Here is a 24,394-nt window from a genome sequence, read left to right as displayed (position 1 = left end):
ACGCGGGATTCGGCGGGGGAGGTGGAGTCCCTTGACACTGCGCCTGCGCAAGGGCTCTCGCTGGCAACCACCGAGAGGAGAGAGCGCTGCGTCAAAGTACGTCCGTTTCCCGAGCGCTAAGCCCAATCAGGAGCTGCGCACGCGCGGTTTGCATGACTGAAGCCAAAGGAATAAGGAAGTGCCATCGCCAGAACTCTCACTTCTCATTGGAGCGGAGAAAGTTTGTGGGCGGAGCGGGTTGTTTGGCGCCTGCGTCGTGCGGTGAGCGGGCTGGCGGGCGGCCGCTTTGCTAGCAGGAGCGGCTGCAGCGCCGGTGCTGGAAGAGAGAGATGCCGAGGGAAATCATCACCCTACAGTTGGGCCAGTGCGGCAATCAGAGTGAGCGAACCTCCGGCCCCTCCACTAGCCAGGCTCCCTAGATTAAGTGGGATTTCAGTGTGGAACCCTAGACTCCCATCTGCCCTTCCCAGAATTGTCAGGGCGGACATGCCTCACCCAGTGTCCAGTTACCCAGCCCCGAGGGGCCTTCCTCTGCCCAGCCTCTGGCATACAGCCCTTTCCTCTCTCATGGGAGACTCTTGAAGTTTGACTTCCTATCCCTGGACCCAGGTGCTCAGTCCCCCAGCTCCTAGCTGGAACCTGCCCAGACCCAGATATCCTCTTTCTCCCCGTCCACCCTCCCTCCAGTTGGGTTCGAGTTCTGGAAACAACTGTGCGCAGAGCATGGGATCAGCCCCGAGGGCATCGTGGAGGAATTCGCCACCGAGGGCACTGACCGCAAGGACGTCTTTTTCTACCAGGTGCTTCCAACTACTTGGCCAGAGCCTGCAGTTGCCCAGGGGTCCTGAAGGGCAGGGCAGAGGCTTGGTGCTGAGAAATCCTCTGGGCACAGGGGCCAGGGCGGCTGGCTTAAGGAGGGAGGGCAGGTTGGAGCCAAAGTTGGGAGGACGGCGGACTGGGCAGGCTTTTGCTGAGTGGGTTCTGTCCTGGACTCCCTTTGACAGGCAGACGATGAGCACTACATCCCCAGGGCTGTGCTGCTGGACCTGGAGCCCCGGGTGATCCACTCCATCCTCAACTCCCCCTACGCCAAGCTCTACAACCCAGAGAACATCTACCTGTCAGAGCACGGAGGAGGAGCTGGCAACAACTGGGCCAGTGGATTCTCCCAGGTCATTTGCTGTTCCCTGGCAGGACCCGAAACACCTTTCCCATGTGGGGACAGGCCCTGTGGCTTCCCCGAGAGATGAAATCGGACAGTGGGAAAAGGAGAGAGAGAGAGAGAGAGAGAGGTGACTGAGGGGAATTCTTTTCTCTAAGTCAACTATGTCCTATTATTAACAGACTACACTAGTGCTGTGGGCCATAGTAAATGCTTTACATATAGTATTTAAACCTCCCAACAACCCACAGACACTTATCTGCCTTCCCAGAATCCCCAAAATACTCTGAAAGCTGAAAGCAAAAGTTGATTTATAATTCATTTAGCAGCAATACTCTCAATGGAGAGTATCCAATTTATTGTCATTACTCATACCTTTCTTTGCAGTAATGTTCATGTATTTGACTAGCGCACCTCAGACCCCCACTGGCATTTTACTGAACATACATTATGTGTACCATATTACCTTTCTAGAATCTGAAGCATTTGAATTCCAAAACATAAGTCCCCAAAGATTCTAGATAAGGCTTTGTGGACCTGTATTATTTCCCTCATTATACAGATGAGCAGGTGTAGAAAGGTTAGGTAACCTGCCCAGAGTCTCTCGGCTAAATAGAACTAGACCTAATATATGAACCTAGGTAGTCTGGCTATAGAGTGCCTGCTCCTAACCTCTCAGTGCAAATAAAAAAGCAGGGCCACTGTGCTGCAGAACAGGACGTGTAGGTGCCATAAGGAGAAGTAAGGGAGGCAGTTCTGATGTCAGAGCCTTTGTCTCATGGTCCTGCCACTCTGACCCTCCCCATGTCTATACAGGGAGAGAAAATACACGAAGACATTTTTGACATCATAGACCGGGAGGCAGATGGCAGTGACAGTCTGGAGGTAAGTGTCTCGGGAATGCTGGTGGGAAGTGACATAGAGAAAGCTTAGTAACACCCTTTAGAAGCCACCTGCTAGGTACCAGGCCCTTTGCACTGGATGGAAGCCACAAGACCTCCCGGGAAATAAGGCAGAGTCTCCTAAGCTCTATATGTGGGGGGAGGGAAGTGGAAGGAGGGGGCTCAGAAAAATAGGAGTCGGAAATTGTGGCATGGGTTCAGTTTGAAATTCTGCCAGAATCTTGGACACTGACCACCCCTCTCCTGTGTAGGGCTTTGTGCTGTGTCACTCCATCGCCGGGGGGACAGGCTCTGGCCTGGGCTCCTACCTCTTAGAACGGCTGAATGACAGGTACGTCTGTGTTTTGAGGGGCTGGGAGGACTTGGTTTTCCAAATAACTGGGAGTCCCTTCACATATACCTTCCTATTCACTGGAGCAGGAAAGGGACCTTCTAGTTCCTCCTGTAGTGAGGAAAGCTAAGATACAATGATGAGAACCAATCCACTCCCGGGGCTTGGAACCAGAGCCTAGAATTCAGACCCTCGATGAAGAGATGAAGGTTTAGGAAGTTTGGACAGTTTGGAGTTGGAACCCTAGGTCCTAACATGTCTCTCTGCCCTTTGGGAAAGTTACAGACTTCCAAAGTCAAGTGCCCCTTCTCTACTGGTTCTGTAGCCCCTACTATTCTCCCCGTCCAGATTTAGCTTCTTCCAGACAGTTGTGGGAAGCCCAGTGTTTACCCAGCCTACAGTCTGTTGCCCTGACCCTCTTCTCCCAACCCCTACCAGGTACCCCAAGAAGCTGGTGCAGACATACTCAGTGTTTCCCAACCAGGACGAGATGAGCGACGTGGTGGTCCAGCCCTACAACTCGCTGCTCACACTCAAGAGGCTGACCCAGAACGCAGACTGTGTGGTGAGTCCTGGATCCTGCCTTTCCCTACTCCCACCCCCCTGCCTGTTTCATCATTTTCATGCATTAAAAAAATCCATTCTAAGGCCTCCTGGACTCTAGTCCTGTGCAAGTCCCTTTTCAATGAGTCTTTCTGGCTTTGAGGCTCAAGAGAAATGAAGCTTCAGAGCCCCGGTTCAGGCAGGGCTCCTGTTCTTTCTAACCCCCAAATTCTGCCACCTTCTTCTGTCCCCCCAGGTGGTGCTGGACAACACAGCCCTGAACCGGATCGCCACAGACCGCCTGCACATCCAGAACCCGTCCTTCTCCCAGATCAACCAGCTGGTGAGCCCCTACTTCTGGATTCCTTTTGGACTGGAACCCCTTCCTACTGGAACATTTGTCTGGGGAAGGAAGCATCCTCCCCCCCCCCCCACCACCACCACCAACCACCACCACCAACCCGCCAAGACCCAATGACATGGCATCCCTGTCCCCAGGTGTCCACCATCATGTCAGCCAGCACCACCACCCTGCGCTACCCTGGCTACATGAACAACGACCTCATCGGCCTCATCGCCTCACTCATTCCCACGCCCCGGCTCCATTTCCTCATGACTGGTTACACCCCCCTCACCACGGACCAGTCGGTAAGAACAGCCCTCGGTGTCTCAGGCCCTACTGGCCCCGGGCCCAGAAACCTCTAACCCAGTCTCTCCCTCCTCCCTGCTGCCCCAGGAGGCTCTGTGCTCAGGGACTGGCACAGACTGTAAGACTTCCTTGCTGACTTGCTCTCCTCTCTGCCTTGCCTTTGGCTCCCTGCAGGGTCTGGGCTGTACGGGATCTGCTTATGCTCCTGCACAGGGCCATGAGCTTGCTGAGCTGAGGCGGCTAAGATTCCTGATCCCACAGCAGAGGCTCAGTATAGGCCTGAATCTAAAGACACTCCCCAAGGAGGCCATACTGCCCCCAGTCTGGTGGGGGACATGTGTTGCCTACTCTTCTCTGTCCGTGCATCTGTGGACTGTGCCCTGAGTGCTGGCCTGGTCCCTGTGGCCCACTGTCCCCTCAGGTGGCCAGTGTGAGGAAGACCACGGTCCTGGATGTGATGAGGCGGCTGCTGCAGCCCAAGAACGTGATGGTGTCCACCGGCCGGGACCGGCAGACCAACCACTGCTACATCGCCATCCTCAACATCATCCAGGGGGAGGTGGACCCCACTCAGGTAGGTGAGGCCCCTTCGTTCCACCCTGGACCCTGCAGGGGTAGAGGAGAGGCGACCACCACCACCCCTGTGCCCACCCCAGGTCCACAAGAGCCTGCAGAGGATCCGGGAACGGAAGCTGGCCAACTTCATCCCCTGGGGCCCAGCCAGCATCCAAGTGGCCCTGTCCAGGAAGTCTCCCTACCTGCCCTCTGCCCACCGGGTCAGTGGGCTCATGATGGCCAACCACACCAGCATCTCCTCGGTGAGTTTCCAGTTAGCACCTATTTCCCCATAATCATTTTCCTGGTTGTGCTCACCTGTCTGCATCCCTGCTGCTCTGTTTCCTGCTCTTTTACTGTGAAGATAGCCCAGCCTTGGTTCCCTGGCTGTCTGGGCCATATTGCTTCTCAAAGTTCTTTTTGACCCCCTGCCTTCTGCACACCTCAAGCTCTTTGAGAGGACCTGTCGCCAGTATGACAAGCTGCGGAAGCGGGAGGCCTTCCTGGAGCAGTTCCGAAAGGAGGACATCTTCAAGGAGAACTTTGACGAGCTGGACACATCCAGGGAGATTGTGCAGCAGCTCATCGATGAGTACCACGCAGCCACGCGGCCAGACTACATCTCCTGGGGCACCCAGGAGCAGTGAGTCCCCCAGAACAGAGACCCTCATCTGCCTTACTGGTTGGCCCAGGCCCCGCCTGACTGACCACCCCTCAGAGCACAGATCAGGGACCTCACACATTTCTTTCTCATAAACACACATCCGTATACTCTCTGTTGGCGTGGGGACACGTGTCTTTCTCCTGTGATGAGACTATGTTTAATAAAGCACTGGATATAAATCAAATCACTGGTCTCTTTGAAGGCCTGGAAACTGGGGAAGCGGAATGCCTGTTCTCTCCCCATCACTGACAGGGTCCTCCCCCATTTCTAGCATCCTCAGCTCTGAGCAAATAGCGTCCCCTGGTTTTTCCTTCTCCTGCCTAGCTTTGGAGAACAGGGATGGGGTTGGCCCACTTGAGAAATTTGTTTCCAGGGTAAAAAGGCCTATAGATACTGCTATGCTCTCTATCTGACACCCTGGCTCCCAGTCCCTTCCCACCCCTCCCTGTATCAGGTGACTGCTCCACCAGGTTCACATTCCCACATCAGAGTGTCTTGTTGATTGTCAGGGCAGCAGGCCTACAGCTGCCGCCCCCACCACCAGACTCTATTGAGTCCGCCCAGTGGCTTTAATCCAGCAAGTGGGGCGGTGCCTGAGAGCCGGGCCAGGAGAGTCACTGGTCAGGCAGCTGGAGCCTAGGACAATTAAGTCAGGAAACCAAACCTGAAGCCTAGACTAAGCAGGGCCAAAAATGGGCCCATAGTTTAGGTGCCATGATTCTGTTCTCAGGTGGTCTGGTTATTTAAAGGGCCAGTGCCTTCCACTTCTGGTGGAAGACGGCAGGAAAGTAGAAAATGCGTAGTTATCTACAGCTTCCAGATCGCCCCGGTTGGGTGGCTCAGTTGAAGTGTCGTTGCGTACACCAGGATTGTGGGTTAGATTCCCGTTCCGGGCACATACCCAGGTATAGTAGTTGGGGCGCATACAGGGGACAGTGATCTATATTTCTCTTACATCAATGTCTCTCTCTTAAAAATAAATAGATCTTCAGGATCAAAAGGGCAAAGCAGGTTGTCCATAGACTGGTGGATTGTAGGGCCCCTTTTAGGCCCTTATGCACCCCAAAGGTAAGGATTGCAGTAGCAGTAACGTGTAGCACTGGGTTAAGTACTAAACATTTTGTTTAATCCTCATGACAACCCTCTGAAGTGGTAGATATTATTACTAATCCCATTTTATAAATGAGAAAACAGGCCAAGAATTTGATTTACCAAGTTACCCAGCTAGTCGATGGCAGAGTTGGAGTCAAACACTGGTTTGCCTGACTGGCCTCAGTGTTGCTAAATATTGTACATCAGCCTGCTTTTTGTGATAACTTACAGGGCTGGTGTAGAATCATCCCGTTTCTGAAGTTTTTTTAGAGCCATTGGATGGGCCCTTAGTGGTCAGAGGATGTGGGGACCTTGAACACCTGTGCAGGTAGGGCAGATGCAATCCAGGGGAGGAGGTGTCAGCCTCAGCTAACTATAGGGACACCTACAACATGTCCCCATTACCCAGGTCAGAGTAGCTGGGGCCCTGTGTCTGCCTTCTTACCCTCACCACCCCGCGCTGCCTGCGGTCAAAGCTGGAGGATCCGGCCCAGCAGATGAGGGACGGGCTGGCAGAGCTCAGCACGCGGCCCTAAAAGGTGTCTGCAGCTCCCAAGCAGTGGTTCTCAACCTTCTGGCCCTTTAAATACAGTTCCTCATGTATGTTGTGACCCCGAACCATAAAATTATTTTCGTTGCTACTTCATTAACTGCAATGTTGCTACTGTTATGAATCGCCATGTAAATATCTGATATGCAGGATGGTCTTAGGCGACCCCTGTAAAAGGGTCGTTCGACCGCGACCCACAGGTTGAGAACCGCTGCAATAGAGGCTGAAGAGCACCCAGGAACTTGGGGCAAGTTAAAAACATTTTCCCCTTACTATTGGCCTGGGACACACTTTTCCTTTCACGAACCTATTATCTTTAATAAAGCTCTGTAAACAGAACAGCATACAGGCCAGACCCTAATGAACAAAGGGAGCCCTTGCCAGGTTACTGGGCAGAGAACAGGCAGTCAGAAGCCATGCCCTGGGCAGGGCGGCCACAAACCTGTCACTACAACAGTCAAAGCACGAGCCTCTCACTATCGATTGCCAAGGCTGACTCAGGGCGATCCTCCCAGTCAGGGAGGGAGGTTGACTTCAGGGAAAACCAGCCTGCACCTGGTGCCTTCCTGGCTCCACCCCTGGCCCCGGCACCACCCTCACCTCACCTCGCTCCTCTCCCTTTACTGCTCCTGCCCCTGATGACCAGCATTTCATCACTTGGGGGCATCTGCGTGAGTGGGGATCATAAGGTGGCAGCTGTGGTGAGGCTCCTACATGTGAGTGGCCAGCTGGCCCACCTCCAGGCCACAAAGATCCCAGGGCCCTCCTTTGCAGGAGCCCCAGGCAGAGGGAAACACCCAGCCAGTCCAGAGTAAAAGTTTTGTGTGGATGGTACGATGGTCTCCAACCCAGAACAGTGAACGCCCTACACAAGTGGGCCTCCCGGGGAGGAAGAACTAATTGGATCTGCAAAGAGCCTCCTGCAAAGATATTTTCTGACTGCTGAGTGCCAGGCATTATAAGCAGTCTAATACCTCAGTGCCAGCTTCAGAGCCAGGCCCCTCCCCCAGGGCTATTTCCAGATGGCCCATCACCCCACACCAGCGCAGCCCCTCCCTGTTCTTGGCTAGCAACAAACCCCAACGTGTGTCAACTAGAGGGCAGTGAGGAGGCCGGGTGGAAAGGGAGAGAGGCCTCCGGGAATCAGGGCAGCAGGTGGTGCTGGCGGTGAAAAATCCCTGTGGTGTCTGAGAGACTGCAAGCCGCAAAAGCAGCAGTCCCAGTGAGAGACTCGGCCGATGGGAGCACTGGAGAGGAGGCAAAATGCTCAAGCCTGGGATGGGGCCTCTTTTCGACTAAACAAAGAAAGAAAATGAGCCAATTACAGGTAATGTTCACAGAATATTCCATGTGATGTGACCTTAGGGGCCCTCGAACATACATGAGGCAGAGACCTAGTAGCAGGAAGCATCTGACCCAAAACAGAGTGGGGTAAACAAATCTGAAACTTGGGGATCGTAACTTTGGAAAGGGGACTGAGATGAGGTGAGGGGGTGATGAGGATAAGCACAGACGCTGGACAGCTGGGGATCCGTCCAGGAAGCCGTACCCATGGTCTCCACCAGCCACAAGCATTCTAGAGCTCCCTAGAACCGGGCAGGCACTCTGCAGTGGAAAGTAATTAAAATTCACTATACAATACCCCCTCCAGTCATGCCAACTGCGACTGGCTCACTTTTCATTGCCTCTCGGGTGTCTTAAGCAGGGAAGGGGCGACCCTAGGAAATGAACAGAAACAGTTGAATTTGACATTCTGATGTACTCATTCATCACTTAGAAGTTTTCATTAAATCCCCAAGGGCCAGCTCACTGAGGCATGAGTTGTAAAACTGAGTTTCTTGCAAAGTGACAGGCCCTGTCTGTCGGGGGTCTAACACCCCATGCCACCCAGGTAGAAACATCCCCCCAGGTCTCTGGCAGTGAGTGCTCTGGTAGTGACCCTGGCTGTGGACCCAGAGGTGGGCAAGTCTTTCCTCCAACCCTCAGATCCATCACTGAATTATTAGTAGGTGACCAACTCATCCTGGTTTTAACATTAAAAGTCCTGAGACCCAAGAACCCCTTGGATTCAGTTTTAAAATTCATATTCCCACATCCCCTCAGTCCTGGGGAAAACCAGGACAATTGATCACCCTAAATTAAAGAACTCCACAGAAATATACAGATGATGTATTGTAGAACTGCATACCTGAAACTTACGTAATCTTATTAACCCATGTCACCCCAATGCATTCAATAAAAAATAAATTTTAAAAAGTTTAAAAATAAATAAAAAATCAATTTAAAGTGAAAAAAATAAAAACAAAAAATAAAGAACTTCACAGAGAATGACCAGAAAATCTTGAAACAGTATGTATGATGATCAGAGCTAAACTGGGCCTAGGTGACATTTGTTTGCTCATGAATTAAGCAATCATTTATTAAAAATAGAGATCACAGCCCTGGTTGGTGTTCTCAGTGGTTAGAGTATCAACCTATGCACCAAATAGTCTCTGATTTGATTCCTATCAAGGGCAGGTACCTGGGTTGCAGGTTCCCGGGCCCTATCAGGGTACGTGCAGGAGGCAACCAATGGAATGTGCCTCTTTCACTTTGATGTTTCTCTCTCTGTCCTTCCCTTGGTGTGACTCAGTGATTGAGCATTGACCCACGAACCAGGAGTCACAGTTCAATTCCCAGTTAGGACACATGCTTGGGTTGGGTGCTGGATCCCCAGTGCGGGGCGTGCAGGACACAACCAATCAATGATTCTCTCTCATCATGGATGTTTCTCTCTCCCCCTTTCCCTCCCTCTCTGAAATAAATTTTTTAAGATGTATACCATGACTCAGACAAGTACATAAATCAAGTTTCATAATTTTTTGTGTGAAAAACACCTAAAAAAATAAGAACTGGTGCTCTATACAATGAGTTAATATAGTTACATAATCAATTAGATGTTACATTCATTTTTATAATCATGGCCTATAGTAAGCTTCATAAATCTATTTTCATATGTAGAAAACATATAGATAAGAAATTTTCTTCCCATTCCCCAAAGATAATTTAGCTCTTTATTTTAGAAAAAGATTTCCTCTAAAACAAGTAATTGTGAAAAGTCTTATCCCTAAAAATTACATATTCAACCAACTTGTGCCTCAAAAGTAATATCTGCAAATATGGGAAATATAAAAATTGATGTTTTTAAATTGTTAATAGATATGTTTCTTTCACTATAAAGCAGAATCAGTACGTTATACAACTGATTTTATAAATGTGTTCCCCAAAGCCTAATCCAATGCCCCCCCCCCCACCCAAAGCATATAGTACTTAGACAAATAAGACTGACGATCCACTGCGAATTTTGGGGATCAAATGAAGAGCTACTCCTTTTCCACTGAAAGAAGCCTTGACCTTCCTCAGGGTAACTTGCACTCTGTTCCTGGTCAACTGGAAATTATCCCATTTTGTTTCAATTAATGATTAATTTCCCTGTCTTCCCCGCCGGCCTATGCATTTCCATGCCTGGGACAGTGTCTTTTATCTCTGTGTCCCTGGTATCCACCCCAGGTCCTAGCACAACGTAGCTGTTAGACAAACATTGGTTGAACAAATGAAAGAATAATGTCAAGGCCACAGCTTCTGCTCCCTGCCTTTCGTTTAACAAGACATTGAAAGACATACCACACAATCAGATAATAGCCTATCCCAGGATAAATGTGCATGTTCCCTATTGGCCTACAGATTAGGAATATTGTGACTTAATTCTAGGCCGTTTTCAAAGAGGAGGGAAAAGTGGGGAAGACATATCATTGTTGCAAGTTTAGAAATGAAATTTTAAAAATTCCTTGTATGCGTGACATAAGAAAAAATAGCCAAGATTCTTTTCTTTTTTAAAAAATATATTTTTATTGAAGGGAAAAGAGGGAGAGAGATAGAAACATCAATGATGAAGAGAGAATCATTGATCGGCTGCCTCCAGGGGATCAAGCCTGAAACCTGGGCATGTGCCCTTGACTGGAATCGAACCTGGGACCCCTCAGTCCTCGAGCCAATGCTCTATCCACTGAGCCAAACCAGCCAGGGCACCCAAGATTCTTATACTGAATAGTTTATGGTAGCCAGGAACAAATGGCCTGATGTAGCTGAATTTCTGATATTTGATACTTTGGAAATGCTCTCAATGGATACCTTATACAAGGCGCCATTAGCACCTGAATGGAAACAAACTAGTGACTGTGCATGTCTTACTTCCTACAAGATCAAATAATAGTCATGACTCCTGTCCGGATCTGTGGACCGCTGCACCGAAGTGCGATATCAGTGGAGCAGTTCCAAGGCGGAACCTGTAAAGTAAGTTGGGAAAAGGGGCGGTCAGAACTGGCTCAGCTGGAAGGTCTCCCATAGGGGAAAACAAAGTGGCCAACTGGATGTGTTCCTCTGAAACAACTTCCAGTGCGTGGCCCTGCTCAAGGAGCTCAGCTGCGGTCAACAGACGGCTGCAAGGAGGTGGTGAAGAGGGAGAGAGCCGCCGCCCCCCCCCCCCCCCTCGGCATGGCTCAGTGGTTGAGCGCTGACTTTTGAACCAGGAGGTCACTGGTCAGGGCACATGCCTGGGTTGTGGGCTTGATCCCCAGTGTGGGGCTGCAGCAAGAGGCAGCTGATCAATGCTTCTCTCTCATCATTGATGTTTCTATCTCTCTTCCCTCTCACTTCCTCTCTGAGATCAATAAAAATATATTTTTTAAAACTAAAAAAAAAAAAAAAAAAAAGCCCTGACCGGTTTGGCTCAATGGATAGAGCATTGGCCTGCGGACTGAAGGGTCCCAGGTTGGATTCCAGTCAAAGGCATGTACCTTGGTTGCGTCCCCAGTAGGGGGTGTGCAGGAGGCAGCTGGTCGATGTTTCTCTCTCATCGATGTTTCTAACTCTCTGTAAAAAAATCAATAAAATATATATTTTTTTTAAAAAAAAAGAGTGAGAGAGCCTCAGAGTCACCAAACTACAGCTGGGCCAATGAGGAAAACACTGGGCCAAACAGCCCCACTTCTTGCCCCAAATCTTGAAGATAATTTATCTTCCTTTCCCTAATCCAGAGTCTTCCCTGAGAATTCCCACTCCATGTCCCCTTGCTTAGGATTCCTAAACCTAGAAAGAAATGCTACCCAAAATTTTTCCCTTGCCCAGTTCTGCAAATGGTACCATTCTGAGTATCCCATCCGCCGGGCCTCCGAGGCTGGAAATGCCTCAGAGAGCACTGGCCACAGACATAATATGAAAAAATCCCCCAAAGTTCATGAAAAGAATGACGGAGAGATGAACATGTAGGGTGTAGGTCAAGAGGCTAAGGAAGGCCAGACTTGCTTCCTCTGCTTCTAGAACATAACCATAGGCAATATAGCTTAAGAGGGCCCCCTCACCCAGAGCCAGGCAGCAACCTTAAATTAAGTCTATTGTGGCCCCTGGAAATCCTTGTAACCTGGCCCTCTCGGAGATTACAAAGACATAAGTCCTGAGAACACAGAAACGCTGTCTGCTCTGGTGTTCAGTTATGACTCAGTGGTTCTCAACCTTCTGGCCCTTTAAATACAGTTCCTCATGTTGTGACCCAACCATAAAATTATTTTCGTTGCTACTTCATAACTGTAATGTTGCTGCTGTTATGAATCGTAATGTAAATATCTGATGTACAGGATGTTCTTAGGCGACCCCTGTGAAAGGGTCGTTCGACCGCCAAAGGGGTTGCGACCCACAGGTTGAGAACCGCTGAGTTATGTCCAAGGATTCCCCACAGGGACTGTTCCACCCCAGCAGCTGTTCCTTTGAAGCGCATATTTATTTCTTGATGCACTGCCATTGTCCCCCGCTCATTCAGCAAGTCCCTGACCACCATCTCTAACCTGATGTGTGTGCACATGCCTTCAGGTAACTGCTATTGTCAGCTGATGCAGTAGCTGCTAATCCATAGGCCCTGAACCACCGAACTGATCATCACTACCCTGCCACTCTCCATTCATTTGTATTCCTGCCAGGTGAATAAGGTCCCTTCCCTCCGCTTGCCCTGCACCAATAGTTCTTAACCTTTGCTGATTCATGGATCTCTTTGAGAATCCACTATGAACCTCCCCAGAAGAATATAAACATGAATTTGAAAACAATTTCAAATGATTTTTGACTTATAAAACCCATCCTTCAGACCCCAACCCAATGCTAACAATTCCTGATGTCAGCAAATGATGGCATAGCCCCAGCTAGTTTGGCTCAGTGGATAGAGTGTAAGCCTGTGGACTGAAGGGTCCCCCAGTTCGATTCTGGTCAAGGGCATATGCCCCAGCTGCAGGCTTGACCCCCAGTAGGGGGCGTGCAAGAGGCAGCTGATCAATGATTCTCTCTCATCATTGATTTTTTTTATCTCTCTCCCTTCCTCTCTGAAATCAATTTAAAAAAAGAAAGAAAGAAAGAAAGGAAGCCCGGCCGGCATGGCTCAATGGTTGAACGTCAACCTATGAACCAGGAGGCCACTGTTTGATTCCCCGTCAGGGCACATGCCTGGGTTGCAAACTCCATCCCCATTGTGGGGTGTACAGGAGGCAGCTGATCAATGATTCTCTCTCATCATTGATTTTATCTCTCTCTCTCTCCCTTCCTCTCTAAAATCAATAAAAAAATATTTTTTTAAAAAGAAATAAAACAGGACTGTATTTTTTTTTTAATGATGGCACATTGAATGTCAACTGTAATTGAAAAGTAAAAAAACATTTAAGCCCTGGCCGGTTTGGCTCAGTGGTTAGAGAGTCAGCTTGCAGACCAAAGGATTGGGTATGATTCTCAGTCAAGGGATGCGTGTGGAAGGCAACCAATTGATATGTCTCTGTCACATCGATGTTTCTCTCTCTCTCCACTCCCCTCCTGCCTCCCTTCCACTCTGTCTGAAAATCAATGGAAAAAATATCCTCAGGTGAGGATTTAAAAAAAAACATTTACAAATAAAGAAATGGTGGCACTTCTAAAGAAACAGGCAGTCATAAGAGTGAGAGCTTAAGCTTAATTCTTCCCTACTTGTTCTCCATATGCATAAAAGCCTGCAGAGGATTTGGGAAGGAAAGCTGGTCAATCTCATTCCTGAGGTCCACCTGGCTGAAGCAGCAGGCTTATAATGACCAAGGGAGGCAGGACATGGGCCACTCCCCTAGCCCACACCAATACACCCCTATATACGGGTGTAGCCCAGACTACATACCTAACCCATATTGCCATCCAGGTCACCTTGAAATAGTGGGCGAAAAGGGCTTCTACCAGGTCTGTTGGCCAGACCTTCCTGGAGCACATCTTTAGGTAGAACTCTGCTGAGCTCAGTGATGACTGCCATCTGGCCATTGGCCAGATTCCATTTCCTGGGTTACTCTGATCTCCTCAAAACCAACAGCTATCCCTGAGCTGATGTTCTCATGCTAGTATCCTACTCCAAACCTCTCTGCCTCTAAAAAACCAGTCTTGATCTTGGCACAGGAAAGTCCTCATCACAAAAACACACACACACACACACACACACACACACACACACACACACACACACACACGGCTGCCACCAAGCCTCCCTCCCCCCCACCCCACCCCCACCTATGCCAAAAATGATTACGTATTTCCAACAAAGACTGATTATGAACATCATCAAGGGTCTGTGGACCCCAGGGATGGGGGAGATCTCACTGCCATTCCACAGATCAGGGACTTCTCACATTCTAGCCTTTCCTAACCAAGGTGACTTCTTCCTCCCCATAAACATGGACCCGTCATTCAGACTGGTAGAGCATTAGCAAGAAAAACAAAACTTCAAGGGACCAAAAAGTCACCTCTGGGATCCAAATCAGAGTCAACTCTTGATGCTATGAACTATTACATGAATTTCTAATTGTGAGTAACCTATTATCAGAGTTGTTTTTTTTTAAATTGATTTTAGAGAGAAGAGGGAATGAGAACGAGAGAGAAATATCGATTTGTTGTTCCACTTATTTATGCATTCATTGGTTGCTTCTTGTATGTGCCCTGACCAGAGATTGAACCCACAACCTTGGCGTAGTGGGACAATGATCTAACCAACTGAGCTACCCGGCCAGGACTGACTGTTGTTACCAGAGCTTTGTTCCAAGATTCAGCCAAATTCTGGCCTCTCACCATGTGCTTTCAAGCAATGCAATGTAATTAAAATGTTATCATAACCTACTTATCAGTTACTAACTAGATTTGTGATCTTAGGCAGGTCACTTCCTGTCCCTGTGCTTTGGTTTCATCATTCATTCACTGGACAAATATTTATTGAGAAGCTAGTAAGATCCAGGCCCTGTGTTAAGTGCTGAAGACAACAAAGATGAGCAAGATATCTCCTGGCTAAATAATTTCTCACTCTATTGTTCATGTGTTAATGTAAATAACTTGTCACACGACTGCAAGAGGAAACTGGGAGGGGAGCACACCTGTGTCTGATTAGGGGTAGAGGGGTGTGTAAAAATAAGGGGCTGGCTTCTGGCTCAAAGAGTCTGTTTCTTCAAAGATGGTGATGAATTGCTAAAGGACACAGAAGCCACTTGGATATTCCATTCCAGGGAAATGTGTGCAATACCAGCCCTCAACCAGTGCAGATAAGGAGTTTACCATTGGCAGTTCACCATCTGGCACTGATACCACTCTTTCAAATTGAATAGAAGCCAGATTCTCATTATCAGACTTCTGTGTTATCCAAGCCTAATGATCACCTAGGAATGTAAATAACACTTGGTGAAATCAAGTCTCTTCCAATTCAAAGGTCAGAAAGCACATTCCACATACTAGTACTGTGCCCTACATACATAGATATACTTAACCAAATGACGAAGCAAACATTATTTAGGAGGAGGAAAAAAGAAACCCAGACATACATAAAATAAATCCATCATAAGGTTTACTTTCAAGCACAAGCAGAAATAAAACCTATTGATGTGTTATTGCCGGGAACTCGGTATTAACCATGAGACGCTATTGAACTAAGTTGCTAACTGTGGCTTACAATTAACTCACACACTAATACTATTTAAATCCTCAAATACTGAAAGGGGCAGTTATGAACTCCCAAAAGGTCAGTATCCTTCTAGGTTCTTTTCTTTTTCTGCTTAACTATATTTCTGCTCAACTGCTAGTATATTTACTACAACAAATATGTTTTGATGTTGTAATGTTTAAAACTTGATAGAGGTTATTATTTTATACTAGAGGCCTAGTGCACGAAATTCTTGCACTGGGAAGTGGGGGGGGGTCCCTCAGCCCGGCCTGCACCCTCTCACAGTCCGAGAGCCTTTGGGGGATGTCCAACTGCTGGCTTAGGCCCTCACCCTGGGGGGCCGGCCTAAGCCATCAGTCGGACATCCTTAGCACTGCCACGGAAATGGGAGAGGCTCCGTCACCACTGCTGCACTCACCAGCCATGAGCCTGGCTTCTGGCTGAGTGGCGCTCCCCCTGTGGGAGCGCACTGACCACCAGGGGGCAGACGCTCCTGTGTTGAGCGTCTGCCCCCTGGTGGTCAGTACACATCATAGTGACCAGTTGTTCCACCCTTCGGTTGATTTGCATATTAGCCTTTTATTATATAAGATAGAATAAACTGTCATCAACCATTACAATATTTAATGTCTTTCCTCCCTGCCCCCCAAGCACTTTACCACTGGCTTCCTCACTCTCAAGCTCCATAACTTTACCTTCCTTTACCTCCATAACTCATTTCCTAAGCCCGTTTCTTCTAGGAATTACTTTTACTACCTCTGTAATTTACCACTGTCTTCCCAAGGAAGTGTGAGGAATCTGATGCTGCCACATTCAGACTGGCTGGTAAGTCAGTTAAATATATAGAATAACTCAGTGCTTAGACTTTTTTCTATCTCAAAGTAGAAGTGCAGATAATATGCAACCTTCCCCATTCCATTTTCAATTCTTCATCATATATATATATGATGTGTATAAATATGTTTAGCAATAAAAATGTTATGTGTTAAGAAGACATCGTGATGATTGCACAACAATATGAATGCATTTAATGCTACAGAATTGTACACTCAAAACATTTAAAATGCTACCTTTTATGTTATGTACATTTTACCACAATTTAAAAAAATAAGTACTTAAACAACTTTAATTTTAAAAATACAGTTGACTTGTGTATATGGACCTTGTATTCTGTAACCTTTCTAATCTCACTTATTAGTTCTAGTAGGTTTTTTTAATAGTCCTTTGATCTTTCTATGTACAATCATGTCTTATGTCTCCTTTACATAAAGACAGTTTTCTTTCTTTCAAAAAAAAAAAATCTACGTTGACAAAGCAAAGGCTCCAGAGGATAAAATCTTGTGTGTTTTTTGTACCCTCCAGTGGTTCTAAGATATGCCAAGGAGGAGGAACCCTGTCACACTGATGTCAACTCAGATTAGGGAAGATAAGATTAAAATTACTTTGATTCCAACACGTGACAATAGTTTGAAAATGACTTTGCTTCAACACGTGATTAACAAAAACACCTTAAGCCAAGTATCACTCCGGAGCCAGGGAGGCATGATGGCAGAGGGAACTGGACACTGGCTATTTCCAGGGCTCCTTGCTTATGTGATCACAGGGTGACTCAACAGAGGGAACATTGTTTCAACCTGTTTGGTCTTGGTCCATCCAGAAAACACATTTGCTGACTTGCTTCTATCACTAATTTACAGATGGGGTTGAAGCAGGCAAGGGAAGGGACTCTGACAGTCTTCACAGGGGAAATCTCCGCCTGTCCCAAAAGCCTGCACAAAGGGATTGTCCGAGACCTGCAGAGGCCTAGGGCCAATAGCCAAAGTCATAAACAAGGAAGTAAGGAGCCAGAGGGGCAGGCAGGCCAGGACTGGAAACAAGAGCTCTAAGACAAACGAAAACCATTAATAAAAAGTACTACTGGACCCTGGCTGGATTTGCTCAGTGGATAGAGCACTGGCCTATGTACTGAAGGGTCCCGGATTTGATTCCGGTCAGGGCACATGCCTGGGTTGTGGGCTCAATCCCCAGTAGGGGGCATGCAGGAGGCAGCCAATCAATGATTCTCTCTCATCATTGATCTTTCTATCCCTCTCTCCTCCTTTTCTCTCTGAAATCAATAAAACTATATTATAAAAACGAAAATAATATCTCTCCCTCATATATATATATATACACTAGAGGACCGGTGCACGACATTTGTGCACTGGGGGGGGGGGGTGTCCCTCAGCCCAGCCTGCACCCTTTAGTAGTCCAGGAGCCCTTGGGGAATGTCTGACAGGCCTAAGCCAGCAGTCAGACATCCTTAGCCCTGCCACGGAGGCAGGAGAGGCTCCTGCCACCACTGCTGTGCTCGCCAGCCATGACCCCAGCTTCTGGCTGACAGCGTTCCCCCTGTGGGCGCACACTGACCACCAGGGGGCAGCTCCTGTGTTGAGTGTCTGCTCCTGGTGGTCAGTGCACATCATAGCAACCGGTCATTCCTCCTCGTTTGGTCAATTTGCATATTACCCTTTTATTATATAGGAGGATATGAAAACTCTAGAAATAAATTAATAATAACTCAATCCCAGATACTTAATGAGATCAACTTATTAAATATAACAATATACCAAAGCAGTAGCAGGAAATACAATATCTTATCATATTGGAAATATTTTTAAATCTAAAAAAAAAAAAAGACAAACCTGTGAAGACACAGAAGCACAAAACAAACGGCTGGGACAATAGGATCTTAAAAAGGAACTGTGACAAAAGTACCAACACAAATATATCATGAGTCGAACAGAAATCATATTTACCACAAGACGGGGAAAAGTACAACTTTCATAATAAAAGAAGGGACAATACAGACCATGCACAATAATACCATTATGTGTACATAATGCAAATACATTTTTTTTTAAAAAAGAAACAAGCCTCCATTTTCTCATTCGTAGAAGGAAAAGTTGACATAGATGAGGGTGCTTAAAAGGGGTGCTGGCCTGTGATGGGGGCCTCGGAGCAGCCCTCCCCGCAGCAAACTGCCTCTTCCCTTCCCTCCCTGGGGGTGCTGCACATCTATGTGAATACCGAGGGGGAAGACTGGCAAGGCCTAATTCATCAATGATCTCCACCTCCATCCAGCTCCAGCATGCTGTCACTGGACTGCCGAGGAATCAACACTGCAATGCACAGCGGCAACAGGGCAGAAGCTCCGTTCTACATGTAGCAAATGATGGACATATTAGAAACATGTGTATCTTTCTAAAAAGCTACTTTCCTGGAAAGTACATTGAAAGAATATGAAGATGTTTAAAAGTTAAATACATTTTATGGCACACAGTCCTAGCAAAATGTGTTTCTGAGGCAGCCTGGAATGGGGGCTAAGGTCATACATTTTAGGGCCAAAAATGTAGATTATGAAAGAGAAAAAAATCAGGGTTCAGCCTCAGCTGTTACTAACGGGCCCTATGTCTCCATCAGGTAGAAAAGCATTCAGCTGCAATGAACAGAACATCTCATTAACAGTAGCTCAGACAAATAGCTTATTTGTCTCACTTGGTTAATCTGGAGGTGGGCGGTCCAGGGTTGAGACACTTCTTAGGAAGCCGTCAAGGACACATGGTCATCAAGGACGCAGAGCCTTTTTCTCTTTGTGTTCCACCATCTCGAATGTGTGGCTTGTGTGTGTGTGTGTGTGTGTTAATGCTCACCCGAGGATATTTTTCCATTGATTTTCAGAAAGTGGAAGGAAGAGGGAGAGACAGTGATGTGAGAGAGACACATCAATTGGTTGCCTCCCTCATGCCCCGGACCAGGGCCTGGAGCCTGCAACCGAGGTACATGCCCTTGATGGGAGTTGAACCTGGGACCCTTTAGTAAGCAGGCACCCACGCTCTATGCCCTGAGCCAAACCGGCTAGGGCTCAAATGTATGGCTTTTGTATTCATAAGCACAAGACGGCTGCTGAACCAAGTTCCAAGCAACAGGAAGAGAGCAGAGCATCTGGCTTCACACTTGCCCTTTTTTTTTTTTTTTAATTGATTTTTTTACAGAGAGGAAGGGAGAGGGATAGAGAGTTAGAAACATCAATGAGAGAGAAGCATCAATCAGCTGCCTCCTGCACACTCCCTACTGGGGATGTGCCCACAACCAAGGTACATGCCCTTGACCGGAATCGAACCTGGGACCCTTGAGTCCGCAGGCTGACGCTCTATCCACTGAGCCAAACCGGTTAGGGCTCACACTTGCCCTTTTGAAAAGGTTTTCCCAGGAGTTTCATTCCATGACTTCTGCTTACATACCACTGGCCAGAACGGAGGCAGCTGTAGGCTTATCTTTGGAAGTGACTAGGGAAAGAGGGTTGGATTTGATACCAACATTCTCTACCACAGTGACCTCACACATAGACATCAGATCTTAATATCTTAATATAATATCAAGACTATAGAAGCTCCAAAACAGAAGTATACATCTCAGCTCTCGGAACCCTAGTCTTCTCATTCATCCATAAAGTGCAGGAGATGTACTACTGGCATTTGGGGCAGGACAATTCCTCACCATATGGGACTGTCCTCTACACTGCAGGCCATTTACCATCTCTGCTCTCTGTACCAAATGCCAGCATTGTCCACCCGCACCACTGTGTGAAACCAAACAGGCCTCTGCTGGTTTGTAGATGTCCCCTGGTTGGGGTGGGGCATGGGAGGAAACTGTTTTCTGGGGTTGGAAACCACTGTACTAGATCATGTATAGTCCAAATTGTATGATACTCTCAGGCCTCTTAAAAAGGCGAGCTATTTTGTGTGAAGCCCTGGCTACACAGCAGGGGCATGGGTGGGTAGGCATTCTTTTCTCTCTTCATTGATACTTTTAAACAATTACTATTGATACTTTTAAACAATTACTATTTACCTTACTATTTACCCTCCTCCTCCTTTGAGGCCCACGTTATCCAACACCACCACACTCTACTACTACCAACTTTCGAATCACTCTTCCACACTCTTCAGACTTTCCTCTGCACTCCAAGCCTCACCTTCATCCTAGAGAACTTAGACATCCATAAGGATGGTCCTGACGGGACTGTCTGTTCCTTGACCTCCTCACCTCCAGTGCCCTTTACTACCTCTCTGCTCATCACCACACTCTGTGGACAGACCTCAGCAACCACTCCTCACCCTTAACCTGGACTGGTTCACTCTTGGACCACCAGTTCCTGCATCTCCGCTTTCTCATTCCCATTCTTCTTCCCAATGTTGACTTCACTCTCCTAAGCTATCAGCCCTTCCTAGCTTCACATTCCTTCCACGCAGCCTGGACAATTTGATCCATCCTTCCTTTATTCCTGTTCTTCACCTGATCCTCCTGGTAAAATTCCAGCCCTGGCTCTAGTTGACTTTCTGCCCTGACTCCTACACTCACACCCACACAGACTGTTGCCATGACAACCCAATGGCCTCTAACTGCCCCACCCCTCTCCACCCACTGACCTGGTAGCCCTTCTACTTGTCCTTGCTAGTCCTCTTTTCTGTTCCCTACCTTTGTCACCTCCCCTTTCATTCTCACTCTCAGCAGATAACTTCACTCCTACTTCACTGTGAAAATGGAAGCCGTCAGGCAGAATCCCCCTCAACTTCCTGCCCCCACTCCCACCGCACTGAAAACACTTATTTTTATCTACACTCATCCTTTCCTCCCGTTTACTGTGGGAAAAGTTTCCTTCCTGTATTAATCCCTCCACCTGAGCCCTGCATCCAAATAGCTCCAACATCCTCAGGGACCTCGGCTCTCAAAGTCCTCTCTCTGTCCCTTCAGTATTTCAATATGGAAGTCTCCCCTATGTTCTAAAAAGCCATGTTCCTAATACACTGCACTCCCATTTCTGGGGTACAAATCTCCCCTTCTCTCTTTGCCTTTACGGTTGGAGTCCTTAACCTTGTTCACACTGAGAAAGCCTCTGGCAGTCTGGCAGATCATGTTTTTTAGTGCATGCAACAATATTCATAGAATTACCATGGCAACCAATTATATTGAAATGCAGTTGTCACAATATATTCTTAAAAGTTGTGACATAGTACTACACGTGCTTCTTTCTTTTATTTTTGTGTGCCCATTATTAATGCATTAAACAAAAAATCTTGAAGTGGATATCCTATGTCTTCAAGTAGTGATGACTATAAACAATGTTTTGCAACATATGCATCAAATTGTAATGTCAGATTAAAACAGCTGTGATTTTTATCGGTGGCAAAGTCACAGGTGCTGCTAATACTACTGAGGTGTGATGCCTGCAGTTCTAATGGAAGGAAAGGCTACATTTTGGTTGGCGGTGAGTGAACAATCAAAATGTTTCCCATTTAAATTAATGGATCCCCTACACTTTATCCACAGATCTTTGGAGGGGACCTGTGAGCCCCAGATTAAAACCCCCCGTTTTAAAGTCTATATAGTTCCTGTTCACCTCCTTATTTTCCATTCATGTCTCTATTTTATGATTCCTCAGGTCTCCATGAGTGCCAACTATGTAAAAGGGTAAGTAACCTTTTGGAATCTGTTTTTTTCTCTCATGGCCCAGGGTTACTATCCTCACCAAAGTCACCATGTTCACCCATAGTCAAAGGTTCCTTTTCCATCTCCATTTTACTCCAACTCCCTCCAGTCTCTGATGCCACCTCTTTGGAAGTTTCTCCTTCCTAGGCTTCCGCACTATCCTTCCCCTTGTCTGTGTCTTCAGCTATAAGTAAAAAGTTAAGAGTCCAAATTTAATAACTTTAGCCAGTGATTTTCAACCATTTTCATCTCATAGCACACAAAGTAATTAGTAAAATTCTGTGGTACACCAAAAATATATATATTTTGCCAATCTGACAAGAAAATTGGTATCATTTTGATTCATTCACACCAGACAGCTATTGTGCTGGCGACTGTCATACCTTTTTCTTTCAATTAGCAATAATCGCGCCTTGGATAAACTTCATTGGCTAACAATAGGGCCACTGCACAAAGCTTTGTCATTGTTTTATTTGACAATCGAAGGGAAAAGGGGTCAGTGCTCCTGACTAAATAGTCAGCGATTGCATGTTTTCAAACTTCTTCTGGCACACCGGTTGAAAACCACTGGCATACGCCACCAGGAAACTCACATCCCACATTTGAAGAGGTCCGGAATTGAGGCATCTCCAGGGCTGATTAATCTGATGGCTCAGCAGTGTCATCAGGGACCCAGGTACCTTCTATCTTTCTGCTCTTACCAACCCCAGTGTGATGGTTCATCCCCAAGGTGCTCTCTGCCCAGTTTAAAAGACAGCAGTTCTTAGTGCCATAACCAAAAGTGACAACATGCAGCCGAAGAAGAGAGTGTGTCTCTTCCTATCTGTCTGTTTTAACCTGTGAGCCCCCAGCAGTATTTCCTCATATTTCATTGACCTGAATTGCATCATATGCCCCCTCCTAAACCAGCCCCTGGTAAGAAAACTGTGATAACCACATTGGGTTGGATTAATGAGGATTTACTGCTGGAAGGATGAAGTGCAGAACAAAATCCAGGTTCTGCCAGGAAAGAAGAAGGTAAGCAATCAACCCTCACTTTGCACTAGTGTTTCTTCTGTTGGGTTTTTTGCTCTTGCTTTTAAATTTTTTTTATTTTATTTCTCTTTAGAGAGAGTAGAAGGAAGAGGGGGAGAGAGAGAAAAAAAACCCAAAACATCCATGTGAGAGAGAGAGACACAGCAACTGGTTGCCTCCTGCATGCACCCCAACCAGGGGCAGGAATCGAACCTGCAATCCGTCGGTGCACAGGCCAATGCTCCAACCACTGAGCATACTGGCCAGGGTTGCTCTTGCATTTTTCTTTCTACCCCTTAAGTGTTGTATTCTGTTAGGTTTTATTCCAGTCCTGTACAATATAGGACCATCCCATACCATTCATTCTCCCGATGGCTTTAACTGCCTCCTGGCTACAGCTGGCTCTCCACTTAGACCTCACTCCTTAGCTCTGGGCCTGTGTGTCTGTGGCCTACTGGTCTCCTACCTCCATCAGGCTTCTCAAACTCTGGTGCATACATGTTCCTTCTGAATTCCCTGTGTCTCAGTAAATGGCTCTACCTTCACCCAACATCCCAAGATTGAAATCTGTCAGCTCTGACCCTTCCCTCTCCCTTACCCCCGTTACATGTTCAGTCATCTTGAACTCCTATCGATTCTCTCCACTCAGTGTCTCTAGAACCTGTCCATCCCTCTCCATCCTTGCCCAGGGCCCTCTTGACTTCCGGCCTGGCTGGCAACTTGGCCTCTTGCTCCACTCAAGCCATGCCTGTTTCAATGATGCCAGAGGGATCATTCCAAAATGCAGATCTTGCCCAGCCAGTGTTGCTCAGTGGTTGAGTGTCAACACATGAACCAGAAGATCACAGTTCGATTCTGGTCAGGGCACATGCCCCGGTTGCGGGCTCAGTCCCCAGTGGGGGGTGTGCAGGAGGCAGCCGATCAATGATCCTATCTCATCCTTGATGTTTCTATCCCTCTCTCTTTCTTCCTCCCTCTGAAATCAATAAAAACATATTTAAAAATAATAATATAATGCAAATCTGATTCTGTCCCAGCTCTGGTCAGGATCCTTCAACAGCTTCCCATTCGGCAAGGCACATCCAGGTCTTGCTGACTTCTCCGGTTCACTGCCTGTTCACCCTAAACTCAACATGGCTTCCTCCACACCTGGCCTGCCGCATGCTGCTGCATCCATATCCTCAGTTCCTTCGGCACACACCTTTCTTTTATTTTTTCCCTCCCACATATACTCAAAAATACTTTCATTTTTGTTTTGTCATAAGGGATGAGACCAAGCACATTGTTCTGTAACTTATTTTTGTCACCTACCATATGTTGTCCACCTTTCCAGGCCAATGAGAGTTCTACTTTATATTTCTTACAAATGGCTCCTGACAAGTGGAATT

General features: G+C 47.2%; 1 protein-coding gene and 1 pseudogene across 1 annotated transcript; one reads left to right on the top strand and one right to left on the bottom strand.

Moving 5' to 3' along the window:
• Positions 1 to 94: 94 nt before the first annotated feature.
• LOC118671493 (tubulin gamma-1 chain) lies at positions 95 to 4,990 on the top strand. The gene is made up of 11 exons (XM_036339726.1): positions 95 to 378; positions 688 to 800; positions 1,005 to 1,172; positions 1,979 to 2,047; positions 2,316 to 2,395; positions 2,834 to 2,960; positions 3,195 to 3,281; positions 3,437 to 3,586; positions 4,009 to 4,161; positions 4,244 to 4,405; positions 4,592 to 4,990. Exons 1-11 carry the CDS (start codon positions 330 to 332, stop codon positions 4,787 to 4,789), a joined length of 1,356 nt encoding a protein of 451 aa, XP_036195619.1. The 5' UTR covers positions 95 to 329; the 3' UTR covers positions 4,790 to 4,990.
• Positions 4,991 to 22,230: 17,240 nt separating this feature from the next.
• On the bottom strand, positions 22,231 to 22,450 carry LOC118672604 (annotated as a pseudogene).
• Between the last annotated feature and the right edge of the window lie 1,944 nt (positions 22,451 to 24,394).

The sequence above is a fragment of the Myotis myotis genome, unplaced genomic scaffold, assembly GCF_014108235.1.
Source record: "Myotis myotis isolate mMyoMyo1 unplaced genomic scaffold, mMyoMyo1.p scaffold_m19_p_17, whole genome shotgun sequence".
NCBI lineage: Eukaryota > Metazoa > Chordata > Mammalia > Chiroptera > Vespertilionidae > Myotis > Myotis myotis.
The sequence above is the reverse complement of the archived record's forward strand: the minus strand, read 5'-3'. Positions and strand labels throughout refer to the sequence as shown.